This window comes from Oncorhynchus masou, chromosome 26 (genome assembly GCF_036934945.1).
Source record: "Oncorhynchus masou masou isolate Uvic2021 chromosome 26, UVic_Omas_1.1, whole genome shotgun sequence".
NCBI lineage: Eukaryota > Metazoa > Chordata > Actinopteri > Salmoniformes > Salmonidae > Oncorhynchus > Oncorhynchus masou.
This window is the reverse complement of record NC_088237.1, coordinates 4,811,137-4,836,267: the sequence shown is the minus strand read 5'-3', so window position 1 is coordinate 4,836,267 and position 25,131 is coordinate 4,811,137. Positions and strand designations below refer to the sequence as shown.

Genomic DNA, 25,131 nt, shown 5'->3' with positions numbered 1-25,131 from the left:
AATAACAACATTAGAGGATTAGAAATCCAAGGCTTAAAAACAAAGGTGTCCATGTATGCCAATGACTCAAGTTTTATATTAAGTCCGCAAGCTAGGTCCCTGCCATGTCTCATTGAAGATCGAGATAACTTTTCTGTACTCTCTGGACTAAAACCTAATTATGATAAGTAATACAATATTACTTTTACATAACCCTGCAGTTTACCTATAAAATGGGCTGATGGTGAAGTAGACATACTCGCTATTCATATCACAAAAGATATAAATAAGCTCTCCACAATGAATTTCAATAGAAAACTTGTAGAAACTTGTAAAAATAGACAAATTCCTACAACCATGGAGAGGTAAATACCTGTCTATTTATGGAAACATTTCCCTGATTAACTCCTTAGTCATATCTCGGTTTACTCACTTACTACTTATGGCTCTGCCTACTCCTGATGATTCGTTTTTCAAATCATATTAGCAAAAATATTTCGCTTTATTGGACACAAAACCAGACAAAATAAAACATGCCTATCTATATAATGAATATGATTTGGGTGGGTTGGGATTATTAAATATAAAAGCACTAAACCTCTCTCTAAAGCTTCTTTAATTCAAATGTTTTATTTGAACCCTAAATGGTTCTCAAATAGATTACTAAGAAAAGCTTTGTTTAAAAATTTCCTTGGTGCAGATTGCCATGTCTCATTTTCGATTAATTGAAAATGATGCTTTTTTCAAAGTATCTCTCTTTTTCAAACAAGCATTGCAGAGATGGCTACAATTTCAATGTCACCCCCCTGAAAAGATAGAAAAAATATTACAACAAATATTATGGCTGGACTCAAATGTGCTGGTTGATAAAATACCTGCATTTATGGGAAAGATGTTTGAAAGGGTATTTTGTTCATAAATTATATTGTAACTTGGAATGGTAGAGTTATGTCCTTCATGGAGTTATCAGAATTGTACGAAAATGTCTGCTCAATCCAAGAGAACAAGCAATTGATTATAGCATTACCCCAAAAAATGGAGGAGGAGGGTGGCAGCGGGAGGAGGTAGGGAACTGGTCTGTCTGCCCAATATACAGGATCAAAACTGGTTTATAAAAATAGCACAAATAGGAAAGTATACCAGTTTCATTTGAGGACCAGGATGTTGACAACTGTGCCATATAGATTGCAAAATTGTTGGGAAGAGATTTTTGATGTACCGATTCCATGGTATAGGATGTATGAGTTGATATATAAAACAACGCAAGATTCAAGACTTTGTGCTTTTCAGCTAAAATTATTATATGTAATTCCTGCCACCAACAAAATGTTAAATATTTGGGGCATACAATTATCGAAGCTCTGCAGATTTTGTTGTGAGGATACAGAATCAATAGACCGTTTATTTTGGTATTGCCCTCTGGTCTCAGGTTCAGGAATGGCTGAAAATGCATAGCATTGATCTAAAATTGACCCTAGAAATAGTACTGTTAGGAGATCTGGAGAGACCGGGTCAGTCAATATACTAATACTCTTCATAAAAGTATTTATCTTCAACTCTTAATCTGTGGATTCTATTCGATTAGATAGATTTAGATTGTACGTTAAACAGCATATTTGAACAATATTTGTTGCGAAGAAGAGATAGATGGGATGGGCTGAGGGAAAATGAGGGTTGGCATGTGGAACTGGAGAAGGGTGGGAGTGGAGTTGCTGTGTGGGAGATAGAATGATGGTCAAAGTTTTTATATTTTTAAGTCAAAATAAAGATAATAAAAAGTACATTTGAATGACACTAAGTGGCAGTGTTTTTACAACTAATGCCGGTTTGCCTGAGGCTGATGCCGTGTAGGTGTTTGAACACATGCATACAGTCTACACTCTCATTCAAATAAACACATACAAGAACACACACATACATGTAATAGTGCCAGACATGCACACAAACATACAGTGGGGCAAAAAAGTATTTAGTCAGCCACCAATTGTGCAAGTCCTCCCACTTAAAAAGATGAGAGAGGCTTGTAATTTTCATCATAGGTACACTTCAACTGCTTCCACTGGCTCGTCAGGCTCTTATGCCTCAACTGGATCGCCAGGCTCCCCTGCCTCAGCCAGTCTCTCCGGTTCCCGCGTCCCAGTCAGCAACAGGTTCCCGCGCATCAGCGGGGGTAACCAGTCTACTCCTGATCCCCGGGATCTTCCCTTGGGTTGGTGTCCTGCGGCTGGAACCGAACTCGCCGGGGAGGGGGTACCGTCATTTATGCTCTCTCTCCGACGCTCTAGGTCGCCATGCTCCTCCGTCTCAGGTCTCGGGTTGACGGGTTTCCTGCGCCTCTGCAGAGGTGACCGGTCTGCTCCTGTTCCCCACTCCGGCCTCATAGTCACTAGGCTGCTCATTATGATGCACACCTGTCACCATCGTTACGCGCACCTGCGCATCAGACAGCTGAACTCCATCACTTCCTTGATTACCTGCCCTATATATATGTCACTCCCTTTGGATCCTTCCCCAGGTGTCATTGTTTCTGTTTCATGTCTGGGTGTTGTTTGAGGTTCTTGTTTCATTTTGTTAAATCCCTCACTCCCAGAACTTTCTTCCCGACTCTCAGCGTACATCGTTACAAGGCATTTAAATAAAAAAATCAATAACCTACATCTTCTCATTGGTGTTAGCCCCTACTGGTGGCACAAAGTTATAAAGGTAAAACAAAATATTTAAAGTCATTATATTAGTTTATTTAGAATGGGAAGCTGTAGCCAATTACATATGAATTAAAAAATATCCTAAATGCCACCACAATTCAAGAACCACCCACACAAACATGTACACATTATAACCAGACACACACTGCTCTCTTCACTTCTCACGCTCTCTCCTCTCCTCCCTCAGGTTGGCAGTAAAGAACATCACTCTCACTCTGTCCATTCTGAAGATTATTGACCGGAGTCACGCCCAGAAACTACAGCTGAAAGCAATGGACACCGTGCTGTTCGGACCACCACTCAGTGAGTGTCTAAGTGTGTGTGTCCATGTGGGGTTGATATGTGAATTCCTGTCTGACCTTCTATGCTCTCTCCCTGTTAGTGAGCATTTCTCATTTGCCAAGATAATCCATCCAACTGACAGGTGTGGCATATCAAGAAGTTGCTTAAAGAGCATGATCATTACAAAAAACTGAAGATCTCGTACAACGCTGTGTACTACTCCCTTCACAGAACAGTGCAAACTAGCTCTAACCAGAATAGAGAGAAGAGTGGGAGGCCCTGGTGCACAACTGAGCAAGAGGACAAGTACATTGGTGTCTAGTTTGAGAAACAGACGCCTCACAAGTCCTCAGCTGGCAGCTTCATTAAATAGTACCGGGAAAACACCAGTCTCAACAGTGAAGAGGCGACTCCGGGATGCTGGCCTTCTAAGCCGAGTTCCTCTGTCCAGTGTCTGTTCTTTTGCCTTTTCTTTTTATTGGGCAGTCTGAGATGGCTTTTTCTTTGGAACTTTACCCCCTCTTGTCAGCATAGACATTTCTAAGTTTTAGAGTTAATTTCCTGCAATTCTACACAATTTGTCATGGGGCGTAGAGAAAATGAAGCAGTTTCAAAGCAAATTTGCTGTAATTCTACACATTTTGCAATGGGGCAGAACATTATTTACCAAAAATTTTACCAAACACCAAACACCTTCCTAATATTTAATTGCACCCCCCCCCCCCCCCACACACACACCCTCAATGGCCCACATGCATGTCTTAAGGCTTTAAAACCCTTTAACTTCTTATGGCTGGGGGGCAGTTTTGAGTAGCTTGGATGAATAAGGTTCCCAGAGTAAACTGCCTGCTACTGAGTCCCAGAAGCTAAGATATGCATATTATTAGTGTATTTTGATAGAAAACACTCTGAATGATTTGAATCACTTTGAATGATGTCTGTGAGTATAACAGAACTCATATGGCAGACAAAAACCTGAGAAAAATCCAACCAGGAAGTGGGAAATCTGAGGTTTGTAGTTTTTCAACTCTTTGCCTATCCAAGATACAGTGTAAATTTGGTACGATTGCACTTCCTAGGGCTTCCATTAGATGTCAACAGTTAGAATCTTGTTTGAGACTTCTACTGTGATTGGGAGAGAAAGAGAGCTGTTTCAACCAGAGGTCTGGCAGAGTGCCATGAGCTCAGTCACGTGTGCTCGTGATAGTTAGCGCCTTCCAATGCATTTCTAAAGACAAAGGAATTCTCCGGTTGAAACATTATTGAAGATTTATGTTAACATCCTACAGATTGTTTCTATACATCGTTTGACATGTTTCTACAAACTGTAACGGAACTTTTTGACTTTTCGTCTGGATCTAGTCCTCGCGCATCATGAATTTGGATTTGTGAACTAAACACGTAAACATAAATGAGATATTTGGACATAAATGATGGACTTTATCGAACAAAACAAACATTTATTGTGGAACTGGGATTCCTGGGAGTGCATTCTGATGAAGATCATCAAAGGTAAGTGAATATTTATAATGCTTTTTCTGACTTCTGTTGACTCCACAACATGGCGGGTATCTGTATGGTGGCTGAGCGCTGTACTCAGATTATCGCATAGTGTGCTTTTTCAGTAAAGCTTTTTCGAAATCTGACACAACAGTTGCATTAAAGAGAAGTGTATCTTTAATTCTATGCATAACACTTGTATCTTTCATCAATGTTTATGATGAGTATTCCTGTAAATTGATGTGGCTCTCTGCAAAATCACCAGATGTTTTGGAAGCAAAGCATTACTGAACCTAAATGCTCCAATGTAAGCAGATTTTTGGATATAAATATGAACTTTATCGAACAAAATATACATGTATTGTGTAACATGGGTGTCATCTGATGAAGATCATCAAAGGTTAGTGATTAATGGTATCTCTTTCTGCTTTTTGTGACTCCTCTCTTTGGCTGGAAAAATGGCTGTGGTTTTCTGTGACTAGTTGCTGACCTAACATAATCGTTTGGTGTGCTCTCGTCATAAAGCCTTTTTGACACTGTGGTGGGATTAACAACACTTTAAAATGGTGTAAAATACTTGTATGTTTGAGGAATTTTAATTATGAGATTTCTGTTTGTATTTGGCGTCTTTCACTGGCTGTTGTCATATCGATCCCATTAATGGGATTTCAGCCGTAAGAAGTTAACCTGTCTCCTCCCCTTCATCTGAACTGATTTTAAGGGAATTTAACAAGTGATAATAGCTGTCACCTGGATTCAGCTGTTCAGTCCATGCCATGGAAAGAGCTGGTGTTCTTATATACAGATTAAGTCAGAAGTTTACATATACCTTAGCAAAATACATTTAAACTGTGTTTCTGACAATTCCTTAAGTAAATATTCCCCGTTTTAGGTCAGTTAGGATCACCACTTTATTTTAAGAATGTGAAATGTCAGGATAATAGATTTATTTAAGCTTTTATTCCTTTTATCACATTCCCAGAAGTTTACATACTCAATTAGTATTTGGTAGAATTGCCTTTAAATTGTTTACCTTGGGTCGAACGTGTCGGGGTAGCCTTCCACAAGCTTCCCACAATAAGTTGGGTGAATGTTGGCCCATTCCTCCTGACAGAGCTGGTGTAACTGAGTCAGGTTTGTAGGCCTCCTTGCTCGCACATGCTTTTTCAGTTCTGCCTACAAATGTTCAATTGGATTGAGGTCAGGGCTTTGTGATGGCCACACCAATACCTAGACTTTGGTGTCCTTAAGCCATTTTGCCACAACTTTGGAAGTATGCTTGGGGTCAATGTCCATTTGGAAACCCATTTGCGACCAAGCTTTAACTTGGTGACTGATGTCTTGAGATGCTGCTTCAATATATCCACATCATTTTCCTGCCTAATGAAGCCATCTATTTTGAGAAGTGCACCAATCCCTCCTGCAGCAAAGCACCCCCACAACATGATGCTGCCACCCCCATGCTTCACGGTTGGGATGGTGTTCTTCAGCTTGCAAGCATCCCCTGTTTTCCTCCAAACATAATGATAGTCATTATGGCCAAACAGTTCTATTTTTGTTTCATCAGACCAGAGGACATTTCTCCAAAATGTACGATCTTTGTCCCCATGTGCAGTTGCAAACGATAGTCTGGATTTTTTTATGGCGGTTTTGGAGCAGTGGCTTCTTCCTTGCTGAGTGGCCTTTCGGGTTATGTCGATATTGCACTTGTTTTATTGTGGATATAGATACTTTTGTACCCATTTCCTCCAACATCTTCACAAGGTCCTTTGCTGTCTTTCTGTGATTGATTTGCACTTTTCGCACCAAGGTACATTCATCTCTAGGAGACAGAACGCGTCTCCTTCCTGAGCGGTATGACGGCTGTGTGGTCCCATGGTGTTTATACTTGCGTACTATTGTTTGTACAGATGAACGTGGTACCTTCAGGCATTTGGAAATTGCTCCCAAGGATGAATCAGACTTGTGGAGGTCTACAGATTTTTTTTCTGAGGTCTGGGCTGATTTCTTTTGATTTTTCCATGTGGTCAAGCAAAGAGGCACTGAGTTTGAAGGTAGGCCTTGAAATACATTTACAGGTACATCTCCAATTGACTCAAATGATGTCAATTAGCCTATCAGAAGCTTTCAATGCCATGACATAATTTTCTGGAATTTTTCAAACTGTTTAAAGGCACAGTCAACTTAGTGTACGTAAACTTCTGACCAACTGGAATTGTGATACAGTGAACTATTAGTGAAATAATCTCTGTAAACAATTGTTGGAAAAAATACTTGACATGCACAAAATAGATGTCCTAACAGACTTTCCAAAACTATAGTTTGTTTCACAAGAAATTTGTGGAGTGTTTGAAACACTTAGTTTGGAGTCATTATAACTTGTTTACCCCTTGAGTCTTTCCACATTTTGTTGCATTAAAGTGTCACGCCCTGACCTTAGTTATCTTTGTTTTCTTTATTATGTTGGTTAGGTCAGGGTGTGACAAGGGGTGGTTTGTTGTGTTTTTGTCCTGTCTAGAGTTTTTGTATGTTTATGGGGTTGTTTACTCGTCTAGGTGTTTTGTATGTCTATGGTTGCCTGGATTGGTTCTCAATTAGAGGCAGCTGTTTATCGTTGTCTCTGATTGGGAACCATATTTAGGCAGCCATATTCCTTGGGTAATTCGTGGGTGATTGTCTATGTGATGTTGCATGTTTGCACTCAGTGCTGATAGCGGTCACGTTTGTTTTGTTATTTTTATTGTACTTCGTGCTCATTCGTCTTACATTAAAAGTATCACATTAATCTGCGCTTTGGTCTCCTCACTATGACGATCGTAACACAAAGTGGGATTAAACTATTTAATTGTCATTTTTTGTCAACAATCTACACAAAATACTCTGTCAACGTGCTTTGGGGACCTTTAACAGAATGTGACTGGCTGAATGGTTGTATGTGGATAATGAGGGCTGCAGTAGATATCTCGGGTAGGGGGGAGTGAGGCCTAAGTGGGTTTTATAAACGAGCATCAACTAGTGGGTCTTGTGAAAGGTATACAGAGATTACCAGTTTACAGAGACTTATAGAGTGCAGTGATGTGTCCTATCAGTAGCATTGGTGACAAATCTGAAGGCCGAACGTTAAAGGACATCTAGCCGTTCGAGAGCACCCTTACCTGCCGATCTATAAATTATGTCTCCGTAATCTAGCATGGGTAGGATGGTCATCTGAATCAGGGTTAGTTTTGCAGCTGGGGTGAAAGAGGAGCGATTACGATAGAGGAAACCAAGTCTAGATTGAACTTTAGCCTGCAGCTTTGATATGTGCTGAGAGAAGTACAGTGTACTGTCTAGCCATACTCCCAAGTACTTGTATGAGGTGACTACCTCAAGTTCTAAACCCTCAGAGGTAGTAAATGCACCTGTGATTACTACCTCTGAGGATTTAGTATTACCTTAGTGCAAACAGTATGCATGTTATGGAATATTTTTGTTCTGTGCTTCCTTTTCACTCTGTCAAGCTAACGTTTGCTAGCTAACCAACTTGGCTCATAATTGAACAATTGTATTCATATTTATGGATGGAATACAAGTTTGTTAAGGCACATCACAGTTCACATGTTCAAAAATGGTTTATGTTCAAATGCCGCTCCCGTGAAGTAGTGATGTGCGACATACGCCTACTGTAGTTTCCTGAAACGAGTCACATATTAGTGTTATGTAACACTGTAAATTATAGGAATGAGTGGTTTTGGGCGTATTTAAAGTCTAACTGTTTTAAAGCCACCATTAGCCTCATGGTGGTTTCCTTCCTTTCTGGCAACTGAGTTAAGAAGGACGCCTGCATCTTTGTGGTGACTGGCTGTATCGATACACCACAAAGTGTAATTCATAACTTCACCATGCTTTTTTTTACTCATTTACCAATGGAATTTTAAGGGAATACATTTTCAGTTGTCCAACTGAAATGTTTTCTGCATTTAACTCAACCCTTCTGAATCAGAGAGGTGTGGAGGGCTGCCGTAATTGACATCCACATCTTCGGCGCCCGGGATTCAGTGGGTTAACTGCCTTGCCCAGGGGCAGAATGACAGATTTTTACCATGTCAGTTCGGGGATTCAATCCAGCCACCTTTTGGTTACTGGCCCAACGCTCCTACCCGCCAGGCTACCCGCCGCCCCACAACATACACTTGAGTGTATAAAACATGGGGGAGATTTCAATGTATGCTTTTTTTAACCCATCTACCAATAGGTGCCCTTATTTGCGAGCCATTGGAATACTTCCCTGGTCTTTGTGGTTGAATCTGTTTTTGAAATTCCCTGCTTGACTATGTATGGGGTACAGAGATACAGTAGTCATTCAAAAATAATTTTAAAGACTATTAGTGAGTCCATACAACTTATTGTCTGACTTGTTAAGGACATTTTTACTCCTGAACTTATTAACATTTATTTTTTTTACAAAATGTCTTCAAACAACAATTCCACTTTGACATGATGGGGTATTTTAAATGCAGGCTGTAATACAACAAAATGTGGAAAAGGTCAAATGGTGTGAATACTTTCTGAGGGCATATACAATACTCCTTGACTTATTCCACATTTGTGACTGACCGGGTCAAATCGGTCTTATGTAGCAAAATTTGATTTTTTTTATTTTTTACATTGGATGAGAGCTACAAAATGGTATATCATACACTACAGTTGCGGAACAATGGGAAATTCAGAGCAGTTCGCTGTCGGAGCGCACAATGTACGCTCTGGCCGATTAGTAGGGATGCTACGAACGTTCTGACCTCACAACGGCAGTCAAGTTCCTGAGCTAACTTGGCTGACATTGGCTAGCTTGCTAGCTACTTCCAGACACATAACGAGAGAACACCCCACTCTGACCATTTTACTCGCCCTAGTAGAGCTGGTTAAGCTGTTTTCATGTTATGCAGAGCTGTGCTGCTGGCAATTTAATTATGCTTTTTTTTACTGACATCGGCCATATTCAACGGGTGTTGATCATTCAAATCAAATCAAATTTTATTTGTCACATACACATGGTTAGCAGATGTTAATGCGAGTGTAGCGAAATGCTTGTGCTTCTAGTTCCGACAATGCAGTAATAACCAACAAGTAATCTAACTAACAATTCCTAAACTACTGTCTTATACACAGTGTAAGGGGATAAGGAATATGTACATAAGGATATATGAATGAGTGATGGTACAGAGCAGCATAGGCAAGATACAGTAGATGGTATCGAGTACAGTATATACATATGAGATGAGTATGTAAACAAAGTGGCATAGTTAAAGTGGCTAGTGATACATGTATTACATAAGGATGCAGTCGATGATATAGAGAACAGTATATATGTATGCATATGAGAAGAATAATGTAGGGTAAGTAACATTATATAAGGTAGCATTGTTTAAAGTGCCTAGTGATATATGTACATCATTTCCCATCAATTCCCAGTGGCTGGAGTTGAGTCAGTGTCAGTGTGTTGGCAGCAGCCACTCAATGTTAGTGGTGGCTGTTTAACAGTCTGATGGCCTTGAGATAGAAGCTGTTTTTCAGTCTCTCGGTCCCAGCTTTGATGCACCTGTACTGACCTCGCCTTCTGGATGATAGCGGGGTGAACAGGCAGTGGCTCGGGTGGTTGATGATCTTCATGGCCTTCCTGTAACATCGGGTGGTGTAGGTGTCCTGGAGGGCAGGTAGTTTGCCCCCGGTGATGCGTTGTGCAGACCTCACTACCCTCTGGAGAGCCTTACGGTTGAGGGCGGAGCAGTTGCCGTACCAGGCGGTGATACAGCCCGCAAGGATGCTCTCGATTGTGCATCTGTAGAAGTTTGTGAGTGCTTTTGTTGACAAGCCAAATTTCTTCAGCCTCCTGAGGTTGAAGAGGCGCTGCTGCGCCTTCTTCACGATGCTGTCTGTGTGAGTGGACCAATTCAGTTTGTCTGTGATGTGTATGCCGAGGAACTTAAAACTTGCTACTCCCTCCACTACTGTTCCATCGATGTGGATAGGGGGGTGTTCCCTCTGCTGTTTCCTGAAGTCCACAATCATCTCCTTAGTTTTGTTGACGTTGAGTGTGAGGTTATTTTCCTGACACCACACTCCGAGGGCCCTCACCTCCTCCCTGTAGGCCGTCTCGTCGTTGTTGGTAATCAAGCCTACCACTGTTGTGTCGTCCACAAACTTGATGATTGAGTTGGAGGCGTGCGTGGCCACGCAGTCGTGGGTGAACAGGGAGTACAGGAGAGGGCTCAGAACGCACCCTTGTGGGGCCCCAGTGTTGAGGATCAGCGGGGAGGAGATGTTGTTACCTACCCTCACCACCTGGGGCGGCCCGTCAGGAAGTCCAGTACCCAGTTGCACAGGGCGGGGTCGAGACCCAGGGTCTCGAACTTGATGACGAGCTTGGAGGGTACTATGGTGTTGAATGCCGAGCTGTAGTCGATGAACAGCATTCTCACATAGGTATTCCTCTTGTCCAGATGGGTTAGGGCAGTGTGCAGTGTTGTTGAGATTGCATCGTCTGTGGACCTATTTGGGTGGTAAGCAAATTGGAGTGGGTCTAGGGTGTCAGGTAGGGTGGAGGTGATTATGGTCCTTGACTAGTCTCTCAAAGCACTTCATGATGACGGAAATGAGTGCTACGGGGCGGTAGTCGTTTAGCTCAGTTACCTTAACTTTCTTGGGAACAGGAACAATGGTGGCCCTCTTGAAGCATGTGGGAACAGCAGACTGGTATAGGGATTGATTGAATATGTCCGTAAACACACCAGCCAGCTGGTCTGCGCATGCTCTGAGGGCGCAGCTGGGGATGCCGTCTGGGCCTGCAGCCTTGCGAGGGTTAACACGTTTAAATGTTTTACTCACCTCGGCTGCAGTGAAGGAGAGACCGCATGTTTCAGTGGCCTGTCATGTGTAAATGTGTAAATGTGTCGTGTCGTGTCATTCGTAAATTCATCAGATATTGTGGTCTGCAACACTCAGATGAGTGTTTTGTTAAGACATGTAGCTAGGTAATAGTATACTTTAATTTAAAATGAAAATACTTCATCAAAATTAGAAACGTGTAATATCTGAGTCTAACTAGCTATATATTATCTTACCCGTGGTCTGAAATCGGAGTAGATGACCAGAGCGAATTTACCAGCTAGTACGTCCACCTACAGTTGTTGCAGTGAATTTCTATTGAAATAGATACTTGCATAGTAGTCTTTTGTTAAGACATGCTAACTAGCTTAAAAAAAACACACCTACTCATTCCAGGGTTTTTTATTTGTACTATTTTCTACATTTTAAAATAATATATACATAGACATCAACTATGGAATCATGAAGTAACCAAAAAAGTGTTAAAAAAATATATTTGAGATTTGAGATTTTTCAAAGTAGCCACCCTTTGCCTTGATGACAGCTTTTGCACACACGTGGCATTCTCTCATCCAGCTTCATGAGGTAGTCACCTGGAATGCATTTCAATTAACAGGTGTGCATTAAGTTAATTTGAGCCAATCAGTTCTATTGTGACAAGATAGGGGTCATATACAGAAGATGACCCTTTTTGGTACAAGACCAAGTCCATATTATGGCAATAACAGCTCAAATAAGCAAAGAGAAACAACAGTTCATCATAACTTTAAAACATGAAGGTCAGTCAATCTGGAAAATTTAGAGAACTTTGAAAGTTTCTTCAAGTGCAGTTGCAAAAACCATCAAGCGCTATCATGAAGGACTGGCTCTCATGAGGACTGCCACAGGAAAGGAAGACCCAGAGTTACCTCTGCTGCAGAGGATAAGTTCATTACTTACCAGCCTCAGAAATCGCAGACCAAATAAATGGTTCAGAGTTCAAGTAACAGACACATCTCAACATCAACTGTTCAGAGGAGACTGCGTGTATCAGACCTTAATGGGGAAATTGCTGCAAAGAAACCACTACTAAAGAACACCAATAAGAAGAGACTTGCTTGGGCCAAGAAACATGAGCATTAGATGTTAGACCAGGGGAAATCTGTCCATTGGTCTGAGCCCACATTTGAGATTTTTGGATCCAACCGCCGTGCCTTTGTGTGAGGCAGAGTAGGTGAACGGATGATCTCTACATGTGTGATTCCCATTCCTCAGTGCTAATTACAGCCCTGACTGACATGTTTTGCACCTGATTTGGGTCTGGTTGTCCTCTGGTCCATTTGGGTCCAAGTCCAACTTTTTGGACCTGTGAAGACCTTTAGTCAGTTGCTTTCATGCATGGCTCTGCCACAACCTTAAACAAACAATATGCAATATTTCCAGGTAACTCATTTGTTCAGTCAGACACACCTGTTTATGCACACATTTTGTTCCACTTGTTACTCAGTGTAGCCTACAGTGTAACCATAACTTGTCTCATGATCACATCTTTATCACTCTCCATACACCCTTTGTATCAACATTCCCCTCGATGTCAAAGGAAAGGAAACTTCCTTCACAAGCAAAGGCATCAAATCAATCAATCAAATGTATTTTATAAAGCGCTTTTTACATCAGCAGTTTTCAAAGTGCTTTTACAGATACCCGGCCTAAAACCCAGAAGAGCAAGAAATGCATAGGCAGAAGCAAAAAACTCCCTATGAGGCAGAAACCTAGAGAGGAACCAGGTTCAGAGGGGTTGCCAGGCCTCTCCTGGCTAGTCCTCTTCAGATCAGAATACAATTTGGGTTCTCAACACACGTGAAATCAACTTAAACGAAACAAATGAACGAAACCATGTCTGTTTCTGTCCTTCTCCCACTCACCCCCCACCCCTTCTCTCCCTCTGCCAGTGAGCAGACACAGCTACCTGAAGGACCTGATGTTGGTGTTCTCCATAGTGATGGCGCTGGGTGGCTGCTGGTTTGCTTACATCCAGAACCGTAGCTCCAAAGACCACCTGGGCAAGATGATGAGGGACCTGGAGGGCCTACAGAGAGCAGAGCAGAGCCTGCATGACCTGCAAGAGAAGTCAGTCACATTACACACACACACTCACACACACACACACCTGGAGGGACTGCAGAGAGCAGATTCTCACAGACACATCCTCACACACACACACATCCTCACACAGACATATACACATGTATTTGACTTGAGTGTATTGATATTGTACAGGGTCAGCAAATAGTGTGCGTGGATGGATGTGTTTAACTATACTTGTGGGGACCAAAAGTCCATACAATAACCATCTGGGGACATTTTTGTTTGTCCCCACAAGGTCAAATGATACTTCTAAGTTTAGGGTTAAGGTTTGAATTGGGGTTAGGGGCTACGGTTAGGTTTATGGTTAAGGTTTTCAGGTTAGGGTACAGGGAAAATAGGATTTTAAATTGGACTGAAATGTGTGTCCCCACAAGTCTAGTAGTACAAGACAGTGTGTAGGTGGTAACATTATTGTATTGCCAATGTTTGCTTATTTAAGTTTCATGTGTGGGAAGGTGTGTGTGCAAAATATATACTGTAGCTTGTATGTTGTCCAAACGAGGACACTGTGGCATTAAGCCTGAGGTTACTCCCCAAAGTTTGGATAGCCCTTGATTCAGCTCGGCGCACCAGATTGGAACCCACAATTCAAATCCTTTTCACTGTAACGAAAGTTGAGTCCACATTACTTGCCTGTTTCTTGGCTACATTAAATCATTTTTTGGGGCATGAAATGGTCCTTCAAATAATGTCAGGTGAGAGAATCCTGGTAAGAAATGTTTATTTTGTATTTGTTGTTTTTTTCACCTTTAACCAGGTAGGCTAGTTGAGAACAAGTTCTCGTTTACAACTGCGACTTGGCCAAGGTAAAGCAAATAGTGCGGCACAAACAACACAGTTGCACATGGAATAAACAAACAGTCAATAATACAATAGAAAAAGTCTATATACAGTGTGTGCAGATGAGGTAGGATAAGGGAGGTAGGGCAATAAATAGACCATAGTGGCGAAATAATTACAATATAGCAATGAAACACTGGTGTGATGAAAGTGCAAGTAGAGATACTGGGGTGCAAAGGAGCAAAATAAATAAGAGTATGGGGATGTGGTAGTTGGATGAGCTATTTACAGATGGGCTATGTGCAGTGATCTGTGAGCTGCTCTGACAGCTGTTGCTTAAAGCTAGTGAGTGAGATATGTCTACAGCTTCAGTGATTTTTGCAGTTCGTTCCAATCATTGGCAGCAGGGAATTGGAAGGAAAGGCGGCTGAAGAGGAATTGGCTTTGGGGGTGACCAGTGAAATATACCTGCTGGAGTGCGTGCTACGGGTGGATGCTGCATGGTGACCAGTGAGCTGAGATAAGGCGGGGCTTTACCTAGCAAAGACTTATAGATTACCTGGAGCCAGTGGGTTTGGCGACGAATATGAAGTGAGGGTCAGCCAACGAGAGCATAGAGGTCGCAGCGGTGGGTGGTATATGGGACTTTGGTGACAAAAAGGATGGCACTGTGATAGACTACATCCAATTTGCTGAGTAGAGTGTTGGAGGCTATTTTGTAAATTGCAACGCTGAAGTCGAGGATCGGTAGGATAGTTAGTTTTACGAGGGTATGTTTGGCAGCATGTGTGACGAATGCTTTGTTGCGATATTTCGCAAAGTTTACAGCCGATTCTAGATTGAATTTTGGATTGGAGATGCTTAATGTGAGTCTGGAGGAGAGTTTACAGTCTAACCAGACACCTAGGTATTTTGTAGTTGTCCACATATTCTAAGTCAGAACCATCCAGAGTATTGATGCTGGATGGGCGAGCAAGTGTGGGCAGCGATCGGTTGAAGAGCATGCATTTAGTTTTACTTGCATTTAAGAGCAGTTGAGACCACGGAAGGAGTGTTGTATGACATTGAAGCTCGTTTGGAGATTTGTTAAGTGTCCAAAGAAAGGCCAGATGTATACAGAATGGTGTCGTCTGCATAGAGGTGGATCAGAGAATCACCAGCACCAAGAGCGACATCATCGATGTATACAGAGAAGAGAGTCGGCTCGAGGATTGAACCCTATGGCACCCCCATAGACTGCCAGAGTTCCGGACAACAGGCCCTCCGATTTGACACACTGAACTCTATCTGAGAAGTAGTTGGTGAACCAGGCGAGGCAGTCATTTGAGAAACCAAGGCTATCGAGTCTGCCGATGAGGATGTGGTGATTGACAGAGTCAAAAGCCTTTACCAGGTCGATAAATACAGCTGCACAGTATTGTCTCTTATCGATGGAGGTTATGATATCGTTTAGGACCTTGAGAGTGGCTGAGGTGCACCCATGACCAGCTCTGAAACCAGATTGCATAGTGGAGAAGGTGCGGTGGGATTCGAAATGGTTGGTGATCTGTAAACTTCGCTATCGAAGACCTTAGAAAGGCAGGGTAGGATAGATATAGGTCTGTAGCAGTTTTCCTTTCCGTTCTTTTGGGATCTCCGACGGTACGAAAGAGCGGTTGAACGGGCTAGTAATAGGGGTTGCAACAATTTCTGCGGATCATTTTAGAAAGAGAGGGTCCAGATTGTCTAGTCCAGCTGATTTGTATGGGTCAGAACATCTGCTATTTGGGCGAGGAAGCAATGGGGAGGCTTGAGCAAGTAGCTGTTGGGGTGTTGACCGGGTAGGGGTAGCCAGGTGGAACGCATGGCCAGCTGTAGAAAAATGCTTATTGAAATTCTCAATTATCTTGGATTTATTGGTGGTGACTCTTTCCTAGCCTCAGTGCAGTGGGCAGCTGGGAGGAGGTGCTCTTATTCTCCATGGACTTTAGTGTCCCAGAACTGTTTGGAGTTTGTGCTACAGGATGCGAATTTCTATTTGAAAAAGCTAGCCTTTGCTTGCCTAAATGCCTGTGTATATTGTTTCCTAACTTCCCTGAAAAGTTGCAGGGCTATTCGATGCTAATGCAGTACGCCACAGGATGTTTTTGTGCTGGTCAGGTCTGGAGTGAACCATCTGTTCCTGGTTAAAAAAATAATTGAATGGGGCATGCTTATTTAAGATGGTAAGGAAACCACTTAAAGAAGTGGACCTATTACGCAGACCTATTACGGATGCAAGCAATGAGGCAGTGATCGCTGAGATCCTGGTTGAGAACAGCAGAGGTGTATTTGGAGGGCAGGTTGGTTAGGATGATATCTATGAGGGTGCCCGTGTTTACGGATTTGGGGTTTACTTGGTAGGTTCATTGATAATTTGTGTGAGATTGAGGGCATCAATCTTCGATTGTAGGACTGTCGGGGTGTTAAGAATGTCCCAGTTTATGTCACCTAACAGCACGAGCTCTGAAGATAGATGGGGGCAATCAATTCACATATGGTGTCCAGGGCACAGCTGGGGCCAGAATGTGGTCTATAGCCAGTGGCAACAGTGAGACTTGTTTCTGGAAAGGTGGCTTTGGAAATGGAGCTGGAAATGCATCAAAGGAAGCAATGTAACTGCCATAACTAAGAGTACAACCAAGAGACTATGACTACTTGTATGACCTCAATGGTTTGTACCTCACAGTGCATGGCACAAATGATGCCTAAATCGCAACCCTGCAAACAAATTTGAGGTGCTCATCCATTTTGCATTCAAATAAGATATTATTTACAATAGCAAATTACAAATATGAGCAAAGTGTAGTCACAAAAATACCAATGCTGATCTTACCTGACAGGTTATTTTTAGTATTTACTTTGGCACTCCAAACAAATGCCACTATCTCAGTTCAAGGGTGTAGGTCCACTAATAGACGGTACCGTATCTGGGAAAGTAAACCAAGTATTGTTAGTGTTCTCTGTAACTGGGCAAGTCCTTATCAAGAAACCGCCCATGTGAAAGGGCATCTAAGGCATATCTAAGGTTGAAGGTGAAAAACACAAGATCCATCCCGCCTTAGGAAACATGTCTTGGGCACAGGAGGTTGGTGGCACCTTAATTGGGGAGGACGGGTTCATTGTAATGGCTGGAGCGGAATCAGTGGAATGGTATCAAATATATCAAACACATGGTTTGATGCCATTCCATTCGTGCCGTTCCAGCCATTACTATGAGTCGTCCTCCCTTCAGCAGCCTCCACTTGTCTTGGGACATCTGGGGGTGTGCTGGCCAGGGTGAAAGTGGACATGGTACTGAGCAGTAATTGCCATGGAAGGATGCCTTGTTTCCCATCTTCACCCACTTTACAGAAATAAAATGTATATATGCGTAATTTGTACAGACCAATGTAATTCACATTGTTAAACAGTGATGAGTCAACTCTAACCCCACAGAGCCTTCCCTTGACTTCTTGGCTGTTTGTAAGAGGTGTGAAATAGAGGGATAGTGATCTGTTAAGGATCAGAACTGACATTTGTTTTGAATAATTGGACTCATCATGACAAAAAAAAACCAAATAATCTTATTGCTAACCCAGCCTTAATGGTGTTAAAGAGTTATATGCAAATGAACATGATTTTGCGGTGTAGGAATTTGAGAAAAGACTGAATTTACAGAAATTTAGGTGCCTGGTTTGGTTTAAAGCCCACTCACCACAAGGCAGAGGCGGCTCTAAGGGGTGCCAAAGCCGGTCATGGATCCCCCATAAAGATGTTGTGCACCCCAAGGTTTGTTTCTCCAAAATCATAACAAATGGTATGTGAATTACAAGGCCCGGTTTTCCCAATGTAGCATTGTCAGGCCTGCCAGCAGTGGAGACAGGAACAGAGTTTATGCCGGGTGGGTGTTCATGATCTGAGGGGGCATGTAATATTTAGTAGTTCAAATGAAAAAATGCATTCTAATTGGGCACCTAGCCATTCCTTGTTTAGGAAGCTCATTGTATCCCACCTAGGGCGGGGTCAAATTTAGTTTTTTTCTCCTGACTGGACACCCCCAGGTAATTAGGGTAGGCAATAAGATATCCGCCACTCTGACCCTCAACATAGGGTGCCCCTCAGGGGTGCGTGTTTAGTCCCCTCCTGTACTCCCTGTTCACCCATGACTGCGTCGCCGCGCAAGCCTCCGACACAATCATTAAGTTTGCTGACGCGACAGTGGTAAGCCTGATCACAGACGATGATGAGACAGCCTATAGGGAGGACGTCAGAGGCCTGGCAGTGTGGTGCCAGGACAACAACCTCTCAACATCAGCAAGAGAAAGAAGCTGATTGTGAACTACAGGAAACGAAGGGCCGAGCACGCCCCCATTCAGATCGACTGAGCTGAAGTGGAGCAAGGTCAAGAGCTTCACGTTCTTCTGTGTCCACATCACTAAGGTTCTATCATGGTCTAACTCACCATCACAATCGTGAAGAGGGCATGACAACGTCTCTTCTCCCTCGTGAAGCTGAAAGAATTTGTCATGGGCCCTCTGATCCTCAGTTCTACAGCTGCACCATTGAGCGCATCTTGACCGGCTGCATCACTGCTTGGTATGGTAACTGCTCCAGGGTAGCCTAGTGGTTAGAGCATTGGACTAGTAACCGAAAGGTTTCATGTTCAAATCCCCGAGCTGACAAGGTACAAATCTGTCGTTCTCCCCCTGAACAGGCAGTTAACCCCACTGTTCCTAGGCCGTCATTGAAAATAAGAATTTGTTCTTAACTGACTTACCTAGTTAAATAAAGGTAAAATGAAAAATATAACTGCTTGGCATCCGACAGCACTACGTTCAGTAGTTCTAAAACATGCAGTGATATTGCAGAGCCACATCAATTTACAGAAATACACATAATAAACATTGATAAAGATATGACTATTATACATGGATCTTTAGATAAACTTCTCCGTAATGCAACCGCTGTGTCAGATTTCAAAAAAACAAAGCAGCCAAAAAGATACCCGCGATATTGGGTAGTCAACATTACTCAGAAATACCATTTTAAATATTCACTTACCTTTGATGATCTTCATCAGAATGCACTCCCAGGAATCCCAGTTCCACCATAAATGTTAGATTTTTTCGATAATGTCCATCAGTTATGTCCAAATATCTTCTTTTGTTAGAGCGTTTGGTAAACAAATCCAAAAGCGCGTTCAGGACGCGTCAGACGAAAAGTTCAAAAAGTTCCGTTACAGCCCGTAGAAACATGCCAAACTAAGTATGGAAGCAATCTTTAGGAGGTTTTTAACATAAAACTTCATTAATGTTCCATCCCGACAGTTCTTTTCTCTGTACAAATGAAGTGTAACGTAGCTACCTTTCACGTGAGCGCGCCAGACCGAGGCTGTGGCACTCTGAAAGACCACTCACTCAAAGAGCCATTATGAGCCCCTCCTTTAGGGTAGAATCCTCAAAACAGGTTCTACATACTGTTGACATCTAGTGGAAGCCTTGGGAAGTGAAACATGACTAATATCACCCTGTATCTTCAATGGGGGCGAGTTGAAAAACTACAAACCTTCCCACTTCCTGGTTTGATTTTTTTCTCAGGTTTTTGCCTGCCATATGAGTTCTGTTATACTCAGACATCATTCAAACAGTTTTAGAAACTTCAGAGTTTTCTATCCAAATGTGCTAATTATATGCATATTCTAGCTTTTACGTCTGAGTAGCAGGCAGCTTAATTTGGGCACGTTTTTCAGCCAAGCTACCCAATACTGCCCCCTACCCCAATACTGCCCCCTAATATTCCAGTATTGTTCGGGATATGGCAACATTCTATTTATGATGTGTGTCATCTGGGCTTAAATTCTATATTCCTGTCAAAGCACCCAGTGATGTTGGCCTAATATTGTGCATGTAAACGTAACACCATCTTACTACTGCTGTCATGAAACCAAAGACGACTAAATTAAGTTAGCTAAGTTCATCAGGTATGCCCATAACCTGCATAATCATGCAATAACTTGATGCTTAGCCTAATGTTAAACCTTTGTAGCGGAAGGTTAATTTGAAAGCTCAGCGTTACCTAGAACCTAGCCCGGTCAACACTAGAAAACAAAATGGACAACAAATATTAACTATGATAATCAGAATTATGACTGATTTACCCAATTACGAGTTACGATTAGTACAGTTTAATACAGAACATGCCGGCAAGGTGACTCTCTTTGTAAAATCTAACTCAAATTGCTGCAAAGTTAAGTGTATCTAGTCTAGATATCATATGACCATGATCCTTCCACCTGAAAATAAAACGTTAATGGGCTACCATCACAATAACTCCATGAGAAAAAAAGTGGACTGTAACATTTTTGAATACATACCTCGTTTCTGTTGTTTTATATGATTGTAGACCATCTTTATCATTTGTGCAACTGCACAATAACCTCAGACATATTGTGACGAACCCAAATGTCTGAACCATCCCAGTGCTCCTCCCAACGCAGCACTTTCCTGTTAATTCCCAAATAAATGGCCAGCATTTAGCTGCACAAGGATGGGGAACGGTGGTGCGGATGAGGAAGTTAAACCCTCAGGTCCATAGCTCCTTTAGATCCTTTTGTTGTATTTAACAGTGTGCATTTGAGCTGTAAGATTAACATGGGTCAGATCCAAAGATCATTTCTATTGATGGACAACTACAAATCTCAGTTGGTATCAGCTGTTCTCTGGGCTTTTCTCCCCTGGAGATCTATTGGCAGATTGTAATGACTGACCAACCGACTACAACTTTTCCCAAGCAGTATTTCATTTGTTTTTGTGATTTTACTCTGTTGGGTTATGTGTTCAGTTTTTGGTGAAAAGGAATCCTTATCATTGCTATTCCTGTGAGGAATAGGTGGTTATTGCATTCTGACTTTATGAACGTGCCATTGGAACACAGGAGTGATGTTTGCTGGTAATGGGCCTATGTAGATATTCTGTCACACCCTGTTCAGTTTCACCTGTCCTCGTTATTGTCTCCACCCCATCCAGGTGTCGCTTGTTTTCCGCAGTGTATTTATCTCTGTGTTTCCTGTCTCTCTGTGCCAGTATTGACCACGAGCCTGTCTGCCACTCTGTAACTCCTGGACTCTGATCTGGTTTTGACCTTTTTGCCTGTCCACGACCATTCTCTTGCCTACCCCTTTGGATTAATAAACATTGTAAGACTCCAACCATCTGGAGGGTCCTGTGTGGCTCAGTCGGTAGAGCATGGTGCTTGCAACGCCAAGCGTCGTGGGTTCGTTTCCCACTGGGGCCACCCATATGCAAAAATAGTGGCCCCAGCCGACTTGTAAGTCGCTTTGGACAAAAGCGTCTGCTAAATGGGATATATTTTTTATATATATCTGCCCCCTCGTGGTTCTGCATCTGGGTCTTGCCTTGTGCCCTTATAAATTCCATTTAAAAAAATCTGCCGTTTCCAGCTACAATAGTAATTTACAACAAACAATGTTTACACTGTATTTCTGATAAATTTGATGTTATTTTAATGGACAAAAAAAATGATTTTCTTTAAAAAACAAGATTTCAAAGTGACTCCAAACCTTTGAATGGTAGTGTGTGTATATTTTATTTTTTTGCTCAAAACAGGGGGTTTGTGTGGCTGTGTGGCTCAGTCGGTAGAGCATGGCGCTTGGAACGCCAAGCGTTGTGGGTTCGATTCCCGCTGGGACCACCCATATGTAAAAGTAGTGGCCCCAGCCGACTTGTAAGTCGCTTTGGACAAAAGCGTCTGCTAAATGGGATATATATATAATGGGATATATATATATATATATGTTTGCCCCCACCTGCCCTGAATTACAGGTCACCACTGACCCCTAATAACCTCAAGTCATATCGAAGTCATTATTTAAAAAATGGTGACCAATATTGAGAAATAACCAATGCAAATATTTGGTTTGTGTGTGTGGAATTACAACATTGGATTCAACCCAAGAAAATGTGCTCTTCCTTATACCTGTCAATGGGAATGCACAGTGTAATTCTGACATTGGAGCTTATAATGCAAATAATAGTGGGGACAATGCAAATAATAATGAGAATACGAATAATGTGAATGGAGATAATGGAGTTGATTTGGGCCGGAGTTCTGGGAATACTGAAGGCTCGGGCTAGGCCACAGGAGGTCTAACCAGTTACTCTCTTATTGACATGGACCTGTGTGGAAGTTCTGAGCTAGCCCTTCCTCTGACACCCAACCTTCCTCCCTCTTCTGGTTCATCTCCAGAGGTCGTAGTCCTACAGTTTCAAGGTAACGTATTTGATATTTGTTGGACTCACATCTCCAAGCGCTCATCTCACCATAAATTCCAACGTCTGAGTGAAGAGCAACAACAGAGCACAATGGGATCTCAGACTCACTGAGCACTATAACCCACTAATTATCAGAGCTCAGTAAGAGTGGAATGAGCATTACACCGAGGCCTGTACTCTGGAGCGGGAATGATTTGGAGGTGGAGGGTCCATCATGGCCTGGGGAGGTGTGTCACAGCATCATCGGACTGAGCTTGTCATTGCAGGCAATCTCAACTGTCAGGACCCGGTTTCGAACCTGGGTCTCCGGAGTGAGACACAGTCACTTAACCAACTGAGCCACGAATAGACAGCAGAACCCAGAAGATGAGGCAGACACAGCAGTACTTAAGACGGTGTATTTAATAAAGAAAAAATCATAAAAAAACAAAAAATGGCAAATCCAAAAGGTGGTAGGGAAAAAACACAAAAAGACCTCAAAAGAAACTCACCAAAAATAAACAAAAACAAAAAACAGAATACCACAAGAACTTCACCCGGAATCGACAAGAGCACACAGAACACTAGGGCAGGGTGCCAACATACAAACACAGAGCACAGAACTGAGGGAAACAAAGGGTTTAAATACAATCAGGGGAAACGAGACACAGGTGCAAACAATAATGGGGATCAAGGGAAAAACACAGGGACAAAAAGCACAATGGGGACATCTACTGACAAAAACCCGGAACAACCCTGGCCAAATCCTGACAGAATCCCCCCCCCTAGGAACGGCTCCTGACGTTCCTACCAGCTCTCTCAGGGTGGAGGACCCTGAACTGACGAATGAGGTCAGGGTCCAGGATGTCTTTGGCAGGAACCCAGGAGCGCTCCTCAGGACCGTAGCCTTCCCAGTCCACCAGATACTGCCAGGACCGCTGCACCCGGCGGAATCCAGTATCCGGTGGACGGTATAAGCCGGCTGGCCTCCAATGACACGAGGCGGAGGGGGAGGTCTGTCTGCCGGGACAAGGGGAGAAAAAACAACAGGTTTTAACAATGACACATGAAATGTGGGATTAATCTTAAGGGATCTGGGTAAGTGTAGGCGATAAGAAACTGGGTTAACTCTCCTGGCAACCTTGAAGGGACCGATGTATTTTTGGGACAGCTTGCGAGACTCCACCCGTAGAGGTAAGTCTCTTGTGGAAAGCCAGACTCTCTGGCCGGGGCGCAGGGTAGGCCCGGGACGGCGACGTCTGTTGGCTTGTTGTTGATACCTCTGTGAGGAACGCATCAGATTAAGACGGGTCTTCCTCCACATAAGCCGACAGCGTCTGACGAACCTCAAGGCTGAAGGCACTCTGACTTCTGCCTCCTGGTCCGGGAACAATGGAGGAGCATAGCCAAACTGACACTCGTGCGGGGACATACCAGTGGAGGAGGAGCGCAAGGTGTTGTGCGCGTATTCGGCCCAAACAATAAAGGATGACCATGTGGACGGGTTGTCACGAGTCATACATCGGAGGGTGGTTTCCAGCTCTTGATTCATCCTCTCTGTTTGGCCGTTGGACTCCGGATGATACCCTGAAGATAGACTGGCAGAAGCCCCCATGAGTTGGCAGAAGGCCTTCCAAAACCTTGAGGCGAACTGGGGACCTCTGTCAGAAACCACATCTTGAGGAATGCCGATGACTCGGAACACATGATTAATTACCAACTCAGCCGTTTCCTTGGCAGAAGGTAACTTAGTCAGAGGGACGAACCTGGCCGCCTTTGAAAACCTGTCGATTATGACTAGGATAGTAGTATTGCCATGGGATGGAGGAAGTCCAGTAATAAAGTCCAATGAGATATGGGACCAGGGTCTGTGGGGAACAGGTAAAGGATGAAGGAGTCCTTGAGGGCGGAGGTGAGAAGATTTGCCCTGGCAGCACACGGGGCAGGCATTGACGAAAGTGGCAACGTCTTCTCTTATGGTAGGCCACCAGAACTTACGCTGGATGAACTCCAAGGTGCGACCTACGCCCGGATGACAGGTGAGGCGAGAGGAGTGCCCCCACAGAAGGACCTGAGTCCTCACTGCCTTGGGGACAAACAACCGATTGGCAGGGCCTCCTTTAGGGTCCGGTTCGCTAGCTTGAGCACGTCTCACGGTATCCTCAACTTGCCACGAGATCGGAGCCACAATCTTAGCAGCAGGAAGGACAGGCATGTCCGTGTCATCTCGAATGGCAGGAGCGTAGACTCGGGACAGGGCATCCGGTTTGAGATTCTTCGACCCGGGCCGATAGGTGAGGATAAACTGGAATCGATTGAAGAAAAGAGACCATCTAGCTTGTCTAGAGTTCAATCGCTTCGCCTGCTGGATATACTCCAGATTTTTGTGGTCCGTAAGCACTTGAAACGGGTGAGAAGCCCCCTCGAGCCAGTGTCTCCATTCCTTCAATGCCATCTTAACCGCTAGGAGTTCACGATCCCCCACATCGTAGTTCCTCTCAGTCGGGGTAAGCCGGTGTGAGAAGAAAGCGCACGGATGAAGCTTCTTGTCTTCACCCCTCTGAGACAGGACAGCTCCAACACAAACCTCTGATGCGTCTACCTCCACCACAAATGGTTCATCC

The 25,131-nt window shown here is 43.2% G+C and overlaps 1 protein-coding gene and 1 non-coding gene across 7 annotated transcripts in view; both read left to right on the top strand.

The window, feature by feature from the left end:
• Nucleotides 1-25,131, top strand: part of LOC135514668 (stromal interaction molecule 1-like) — a 138,969-nt gene that overhangs the window by 67,951 nt on the left and 45,887 nt on the right. For all 6 annotated transcript variants that reach the window (XR_010451715.1, XM_064938167.1, XM_064938164.1 and 3 more), the window contains 2 exons: nt 2,872-2,987; nt 13,262-13,439. Coding sequence is in view for 5 of the 6 variants with exons in the window: in XM_064938167.1 (XP_064794239.1) it covers nt 2,872-2,987; nt 13,262-13,439 (294 nt within the window). In the remaining variant the exon portion in view is untranslated. The remainder of the gene's footprint in view (nt 1-2,871; nt 2,988-13,261; nt 13,440-25,131) is intronic.
• On the top strand, nt 21,874-21,947 carry trnap-ugg (transfer RNA proline (anticodon UGG)). Its single transcript has one exon. It is a non-coding gene; the product is annotated as a tRNA-Pro (tRNA).